This window comes from Eschrichtius robustus, chromosome 4, assembly GCF_028021215.1.
Source record: "Eschrichtius robustus isolate mEscRob2 chromosome 4, mEscRob2.pri, whole genome shotgun sequence".
NCBI classification, from domain to species: Eukaryota; Metazoa; Chordata; class Mammalia; order Artiodactyla; family Eschrichtiidae; genus Eschrichtius; species Eschrichtius robustus.
Window position 1 is genome coordinate 117,016,196 of NC_090827.1, and position 8,845 is coordinate 117,025,040.

An 8,845-nucleotide genomic window follows, 5' to 3' on the forward strand; every position below is an offset into this window, starting at 1 on the left:
AAAGACTGACAAAGATGTTTTTAAAAAAAATTTACCTAAGTATTTATAACCATAATATTTAAAGCAATGGTAAAATTTACCACAATACATTTAGATAATTTGTTACCACATTGAGGCCTTATGATTTTTTATGACTATATATTTTCATCTGTCCATAATAAGCTTCAAAAAAATAGAGGTTCTATGAATACTTTGCATAACAGCTTTATGAAAAGCAAATTTTTTAAAGTATAGCATATAAGATAAATTTTTATCTATTTGGCTAGAAATATAACTTACTTCAGTTAGATTAAATATTTATTTTACTAATTATTTATGTCAGATGTCCCTGGGTTTGAAGAATATAAAGTTTTTTTTGCTGTGTTTGTTAATGCTTTTGAATTATTAAATAAAACATATTAAATTACTTCCTTAAGGTTTCCAGGTAAAAAACAGTGACTGTCACTTAAAAAATTCTTTAAATATTTTAATCAATACTGGACCCTATGCCCTGAAATTGTCCCTTACTATATGTTAATAAACTTTCCTAGAGTTTCTAACTTAACTTCAAAAATGTGCTTAGAAAATGGAAGAAAATATTTTCTATTTTCTAATATCCCTGTATGTCAAGTGGGATATGCCATAAATTTTTAAAAAGATAATATTTCTATTATAAACTGTTCTATTAATTTTCTAACATCTGCATTCTCAATTAAAACATAGGTAATATATATGTAAGATGTGTTATATCTACATGTAAGACATATAGCATAAACAAGTGCTAAATTCTAATTTAAACGTGTAGTCACCACAACTCCTTAGGAACTATAAGAGAGTATAGAGGTTAAGAATAGTACAGGTCCTGTAGTGGACTGCGGTGGTTTGAAGCTCTGCTGAATGATCTTGGAAAAGCTGAGCATCTTTTAGATAAATGTTATGTTTAAATGTTACATTTCAAAATGGCAAATTTGGGAAGGATGGTGGAGAGAAACAGTGACTTCATTGGCAAATAATTCCAGTGTGTTTGTGTGTGTGTATGTGTGCGTGTGTATGGTGAAGTAGCCTTACAGGCAAAAAGGAACTATGTAGAACTTAAAGGTGATTTCTTGGCCTATAAAAACATAGTTTTGCAAGAATTTCTAACAAAGCAAAAGGACAGGGTGTTTCAGGATAAGATCAGAACCTATGAACTCACATTCAAATCTTTAGTAGAGTTATCAATAGTACATAAAAAATGTGGAATTAGAAATCAAGCAATTCTCCCAGTGCAGAATGAGTGCAAAACACTTAAAGGAAAATAACGCCTTTACTCAACAAAATGTGTGACTGTTGGCTTGAGTTTCTCCATTTGTAAAATACAGGTGTTCATTAAGGAAGCATCTACAATCCTTTCAGGTCTAAGATTTCTGAGGTCATAGGAGGTTGCAAGCATTTTGCTGCAGCTGAAGGAAAGCCATAAGTGCCTGAGTCAAAGCTGAAGTAGTTTTAAACCTCAGAAGATCTTTTTGATTTTAGGCAGGGGGACACAGTGGGTTCAGTACATTTTCCATTTAGGCTGGGAGGATACAATTCAGTTTACATTAAATGGGATTAGAAAACACTCACAATTCGATAATCAAGTGTTAGTATCACAGTCTAAATGATGTATTCCTTTATCAGTTAAGACCTAATTAGGGTTTATATAACTATATGGCTATTTCAATAAAGCATGAATTATATAGGGAAAGATAATTTCTTGAGCATATACTGTTAACTATGTTCTATACGGGGCAGGGAGTCCATGCAGCCATAACCAAAGGCACCATGACTCACCTAAACTTCCTAGGATGGGTCAACCTTGCCAACTTGAATCAATAAGATTACTGCAGATACCACAGGACTAGTATTTTCAGTTCATGTTTGATAAGACACCAATGCAGAAAGATTCTGTGGACTGGTAAACTATTGAGAATTCTGTTATATCTGTATACCCTTTGATTCTAAAAATTATCTCTATTTTTGTAATCCTTTTTTGTCAGTTGCTCAAAGGAAACTATTTTTTAAGCTTATTCTTTTTTTTAAAATTAATTAATTTATTTTTGGCCGCGTTGGATCTTCATTGCTGCCCGCGGGCTTTCTCTAGCTGCAGCGAGCGGGGCTACTCTTTGCTGTGGTGCGCGGGCTTCTTACTGTGGTGGCTTCTCCTGTTGCGGAGCACAGGCTCTAGGTGTGCGGGCTTCAGTAGTTGTGGCTCGCGGGCTCAGCAGCTGTGGCTTGGGGGCTCTAGAGTGCAGGCTCAGTAGTTGTGGCACACGGGCTTTGTTGCTCCGTGGCATGTGGGATCTTCCCAGACCAGGGATCAAACCCATGTCCCCTGCTTTGGCAGGTGGATTCTCAACCACTGCACGATCAGGGAAGTCCCAGGAAACTAATTTTTTAATTAACAGTTTTAAAAAGTTTTTCAGTATCTGAACTGAGTATGCTTCAGATTTTGTTGCAAATTGTACGCTCCTAAATTTTGAATAGTTTTGGTAATTGAATAATGTTTTCTAGTAAAGAAATAGGAAAGAATAAGTAGTATTCATTGATTTCAAACCAGTGAGTGTGATGAAATAGCATTACATTATCAATTAAAATAACTCCAAGACCATTTCAGATTTTGTATAAATATTGGCAGAAAGTGATTGGGAAAATGACCTTTTTTTCCCCTCGCAGACTTGAAATACCAAATTCACACACTAAATTTTCATCAAATTTCATAATGTACCATTAACATTTCAATAACATTGTGAGAATTTTATAACATGCTATGCTAATGCCTCTCCTCCAGATCAGAACAAAGAAAAATAAATAAAACAAAAACAAAAAATAAAGATGCTCAAACCAGTTATTTGTAGTGAGGTGGATGGACCTAGAGTCTGTCATAAATAGTGAAGTAAGTCATAAAGAGAAAAACAAATACCGTATGCTAACACATATATATGGAATCTATTAAAATGGTACTGATGAACCTAGTGATAGGCCAGGAATAAAGATGCAGATGTTGAGAACGGACTTGACGACACAGCAGGGGAAGGGGAGACTGAGATGCAGTGAGAGAGTAGCACTGACATGTATACACTACCAAATGTAAAATAGCTAGCTAGTGGGAAGCAGCCTCATAGCACAGGGAGATCAGCTCCGTGCTTTGTGATGACCTAGAGGGGTGGGATAGGGAGGGTCAGAGGGAGGCTCAAGAGGGAGGCAATATGGTGGTATATGCATACATACAGCTGATTCACTTTGTTGTACAGCAGAAACTAACACAACATTGTAAAGCAATGATACTCCAAAAAAGATGTATTTAAAAAAAAAATGCTCAAACCAAAGAAACATTCCTTTCTATCTTGGCAGAGCAAGATTAGAGGCAATTTCACTTGTTCTCCATCTTGGGGCTAATTTTATTTCTTCTTTGTACTCACCTCTGTCCCTACAAAAATGAAGGGGTGAGATACTTGTGGAAAATCAGAGATAAAGGGGAAAGGAAGATTGGCAGTTTCAGAGGCTTTTAAAATGTGGTTTTATGCTCCCTTATCCTAGTCAGTGGCAACTAACCACTGCTCCTTCAATTTAACCCCCTGGGCGTGGCATTTGAAAATTGTTTCTAAAGCTTTATGTCATCAAGACCTCTGTGCTCACTATTTCAAAATAGTAAACACAGAGGATGAACTTATGGGAAAAAAAAGTAGTTTTTTCTTATTTTTTTCTCATAATGGTGGCTTAATGTAGTAAGAATTAATATTAAGCCTCATTTTATTTTGAACAAGTTTGTTAATATAGAAAAAAAGTGTTTTTTTCTTTTCACAGATGAGAACATTGTTACTTGAAGTTAGAGTGACTTCAATCCCCTCCCCCCGCCTCCATGCATCCCCCTTGCAAGCTGCCAATCACAAAATGAAGACTAAAATCAACTGGTGTGTTTCTTTTTTAGCATAATATTGAATTAAAATGTAACTATCAGTAACAGGTAGAGGTTTACCATTGTGTTAACACAGTATGCATAGTCCGAAATGTTCAATATGAGAAAGAAAATACACACGGAAATTTCATAAACTGGAACATGAGGACAACTGTTGGAGGTCTCTCCAGCTTCTTAAAATTGCTTGAGAATCTCAGAATCCCCACTTTAGATGGGGGGACATTCTAAAAGATTATCTTCAACAGTTACAAAGTGGTGTGCCTCATTTCTTAACCACTTATTCTTTGGGCTTTTTATTGCCCATCATCTGAATGATTTGGATGCCATCTTCCAGACACAGGGTTTACCCATCTCATGGCCTTCACAGATTACTGGAAGTGAAATCTACCTGAAACACTGTGGAAACTGCTAGCTGACGTCAATCATTTGGAGGGAGCTTGTTGCCTCTGATGGATCCTCCATAACTGAGAGACCAAACCAGTGTTGGCCTTGGGGCAAGGATGGGGAAGGGGTTGGGCGGTGATGAGGACCAGCAAACCAGAGGAAGGAGAAGGGTAACTTATTATTCATTTCTCTGACAGAATAATGACTGACAGAAGGAAGGCCACAAAGTACATTTTACAGATAACATAATTTTTGTGGCAATTGCTTAAAACCATCTGAGAAAATGTGAGAGTACTAAGCGTTTCTAGCTGAGTTTGTCCTACTTGGAATGACAGATTTTCCCCGTCTCTCTCATTTGGCTTCTTCAGTCCTTCTAGATGCCCTTAATGGGGATCAGGGGATTAGGGTGGGAGTGGGGAGGCCATAGAAGCAGAAACCAGTTCAGCCATTAGAGGACTACAAATGCGTTAGTGACCTTCTTTCTTCAAGAACTTTTTCCTGGTCCCTTTCCTTTTATCAAACCCATTTTGTCACTATTTCCTTTGTAACCTTATCCCACCGCCCAGCCCCTCTCTCTCCCTCCTCCTCCTCCTTCCTCCCGGTCTTCTCCTCACCTGTCCACTGCAATGGCAGTCATAGAGTAGATGCTGGCGAACACCGCTGTGATAGGAAAGAAGTTCTGGAAGCGACAGTAGTTGGCGCCAAAGTACCACTCGCTGTGAAGCGCATAGATGAAGTTGACCAAGGTGTTGAAGGCGGCCATGGAGGCGTCGGAGAAAGCCAAGTTCACGAGGAAGTAGTTGGTGACGGTCCGCATGCGCTTGTGGGCCAGGATGATCCAGATGACGATGAGATTCCCGAAGACCGCCACGGCCACCACCACGCCGTATGCTAGGGACCAGAGCGCAATGCGCCAAGACGGCTGCACGAACTGGTTGGTGAGGTTGGCCCGGAACTGCGAAGGCGCCGCCGAGGCCGCGGCCAGTCCCAGCGTGGAGGAGGAAGCGGAAAGATTGCCGGCTTGGACGAGCAGTTGCAGCCACTCAGGCTCAGCCTCTCCCGCGGCTGCCCCAGCCTCGAGCGCGGCACTCGGGTTCCCGGCGTCCGCCCGCGCTGTTCCCGAGTCCGTCCAGTTCGCGGCTACGGGGAGCGAGACCATAGCGATGGGTCGGCAACCCGGCTCCCCCGACTCACCCGCTGTCCGCCCGGGCCGTCTCCCTCGAAGTTCTTCTCTGCTTCCCGGTAGCTTTGCTGCTGAGTGGACCTCAGCCCCGCCCGAAAGCGAGGTAGAAAGGTACCCACAGCCCTTGCTGGTTAAGGTATGCTTTGAACCTGCAGGTGATGGGGAGAAGGGAGGCACTTTCTCCGAGGAGTCTGCGAATCTAGCAGGCAGGAAGGATGAGACAGTCGGAAAAAGAGATGCTAAGGGCTGTCGCCCGTGGAGAACTCCGGGGCCGCCCCTGCGCGAGTTCCCGGGCACCGGCTGGAGCGCTGAGCATCGGGGGCTGCTGCGAGCTTTATAGTTTGTCATAGTGCCCTGCTTCCGTGACGTTGTGCGGAGCTGACGAGCCCCTTCTTGGGATATGATTGCCCTCCTTTCCTCCACCCCCGCCCTTTGGGTTTCATTCATTCGCTACTCGGCAGGTTGATACGCTGAAGGAAGGGCTGCACTTTTTCATACGTAATTAGAATCATTGCAAGATTGTTTTTCGTCTTTTAACTTCAAGATATTTTGCTGAGGTCCCTGCTTTCAGACATTTACTGTGGACTATTCTTTTCTAAACCAATTAAGCCATTCACCCGTAAAGCAAAGGCACGGTCCCTGGAGATTTTTCAGCTAGGGCTAGAGCATGTGTGGGTGCAGCCGGCTGCGGACTGTGGGCACCGAGAGCCGCGCGCTTTGTTAGGTGCCACTGGTTTTTGGAATTTCACTCAACTTTCTGCTCGTGTGTTTCTATTCTCCCTTCTCAGATCCTGTTTCTTCTCGTTCCCCCTTCCCAAATCCACCCATTTCCCCTCTTCCTCTAATCTCTATCACCAGAAATCCGACCCCTCCTCTCCCCCAGGCAGAGAGAGACTACGGTTTTTCCTAGAGGATTCTGCTCAGGTTGGAATGCCATAAAACAATGAGGGTAAATCAGAAATTCCAAGATGTAGATTTTCTTGAAACACGAGGGCAAGACTTGAATTTCTTCATTTCTCTGGGATGAAAGTATCCTGTAAGCAATCTAAATACATACACATGGCTATACGGTTTTGGACATTTGGAGCCTTAGTTTTCAGGGCCTGACCATGAGGACACGCTGATGAGGATGCAAGAATAACCTTAATTTCCTGGGCAGACAGGCAGGCCTGACTTCTGAGCTTTGGGTGAGAGCAGGTGAGCTGGAGTGTTCGGTGGAGTGCAAGCTGGAGCCTGTGCTTAGGTGGATCTCACAGGCAATTTATTAAGATGTTCTGGGGCCAAGACTCTCTTTTATTAGTCTCTTGGGGGGCAGGTGAGAAGAGGTTTAGGGTTACACGTATTTTAGCAATCCCCCCAAAACACTTGAACTCTTTTTTTTTTTTTCGCCACTTGAACTCTTTGAGCTTTGATTTCCTCACTTGAGAATGAAGATTTTTAAAAAATCTAATTTTCAGGGTAATGATGGGGATGAGTAGTTTCAATAGCCTTTCGACAATACCAGGCAGGAGGGAGACCTCAATAAATGTTAGTGCCCTTCTCTCTTGTTACAATGTGCATTTCATCTAAACATTGCCAGGTAAGATGTATTTGAGAGCAAGTTTTATTTGCTTCAAGAGAAAGTAGCTTGTGATTTGTGCACACTGTATTCTTTAGTTTCCCAGTTAAGTACCTATTCTTTAAAAACCTGGATTATTGCATAAGTGAACTTAGGGTGATTGGTAATAAGTAATATTTTCCTTCTTATATTTTTTATGACAAAAAGTGTATAGAAGTAAGTTTGAGGCAACCTGATAATAATTCTGTGGACACAACCCTACTTCAAAATAAATGCATGCTGAAAATGATAATTATCAAAGGTTATTATTTGCTATTTCTTCCCAGAAAGACCTGCAAAAACATGTGATAAATCATAAGTTAACAGACTCCACACTTCCTGCTTATTAATTCTAAATTAAATTGTTTTCTTTTGAAAGGCAAATTACTTCTTTCTGTTAATTCACCATCTTGGGAAATTACTTGAGTTACAAGTGAAAGCCTCTTTCTTCCCTAATGAAATCAATGGAGAATTGTTAAAAAAAATTCCTTTGTATGAAACACACCATTTATCAAGATTACAAAATGGGTCATGATGTGGTTTGGTAATTATGCATATTTTGATCAAATATTTACAGTTGTAAAATTAGTTGTGTAGAAATCTATTCAGTTTACACTGCTGTTTTACTTATCCATACAGAGCGTTATAAGTTGTGATTTTGTCCTTATTGGACTTAAACATGAGTAGAAGATAGGACAAAAATTGATTGGTGATAGAATTAGAAGTTACAATGAAAGGTGTTTAAAGAGTTGTTTTCTTTCAGAGGAAGAGAGGGATCCAGCTCATGGCTTTCCTTTTACATCTGCCTTACATAGAGAGACTTTCCCTATGTCCCAGTAGAGTAGTTATTGCTCATGCATTGCTTCAGTCATTCCTTCAATGTGTATTGAGTGTACTTCCTTCCAAAGCTGTACCAAATACTAGGGATGTAGCAAGGAGACAACCAGATACAAACCCTGTCCTCATGGAGCCTGTAGTCTAGTAGTGTTTTTGACATTAAAGCAAGTGTTAAGGGTAGTAGAATAGGAAGATGCAGAGAAAAATGGGAGTATGTAACTAAGTAGGAGGATGTGTGCCTACTGGATTCTGTTAACTTTGCTTAAAACATTTCTTTGTGAGGATAAAATGAAGTGCCAAAAAGAAAGATAGACTTAGCAGAAACTTATGCCTTGAAAAACAGGAAGGTTTAGGAGATAATGGTTAAGGAGGAAGTTTCCCAACTAAGAGAATTTGGTGAATAATCTGACCATAGTAGCTCCAGAATCTGAATCTTACTCTTATCTGAGCCTACTCTTCTTGTTTCCTAATTCTTTCTCATCCTCTTTCACTTACCGTAAGAACTCCAAAAGCCTTAGCCTTGGACTACTGAGGAAAGGAGCAGGGAGGCTGAGAAAATGTTAACCCACTAGAAGGTAACTTAGAGAGAATCCTATGCTCCCACATTTAAAACCTGGGAGTGTGTGTGAGTATGCACCTATGCAAATGTATGAGGATCCTGGAAAATAAGCCAAGCATGGTATCCTAGGAGACATTAATAGGTTTTAGATAATAGTGTGTAAATCTTGGTTTGACTGAATAATTGTAATACAAATTACGATCATTTATGTGAGTACTTGCAGTTTATTCCTAATGACCAAGAAATATTAGCCTATTTTATTATGCATAATAGATTACATTTCTTCCAAATGTTATTTACTCTCCATATTTTTGCTTAGAATACATACTGGTGATGTGCCCCAGTAATTTGCTAACAATTTATATTAAT

General features: G+C 40.2%; 1 protein-coding gene across 1 annotated transcript in view; it reads right to left on the reverse strand.

The window, feature by feature from the left end:
• Positions 1-5,459, reverse strand: part of TACR3 (tachykinin receptor 3) — a 67,979-nt gene extending 62,520 nt beyond the window's left edge. Inside the window, exon 1 of the mRNA XM_068542294.1 lies at positions 4,915-5,459. Within this exon, the coding sequence (XP_068398395.1) occupies positions 4,915-5,459 (545 nt within the window). The remainder of the gene's footprint in view (positions 1-4,914) is intronic.
• Positions 5,460-8,845: the final 3,386 nt, after the last annotated feature.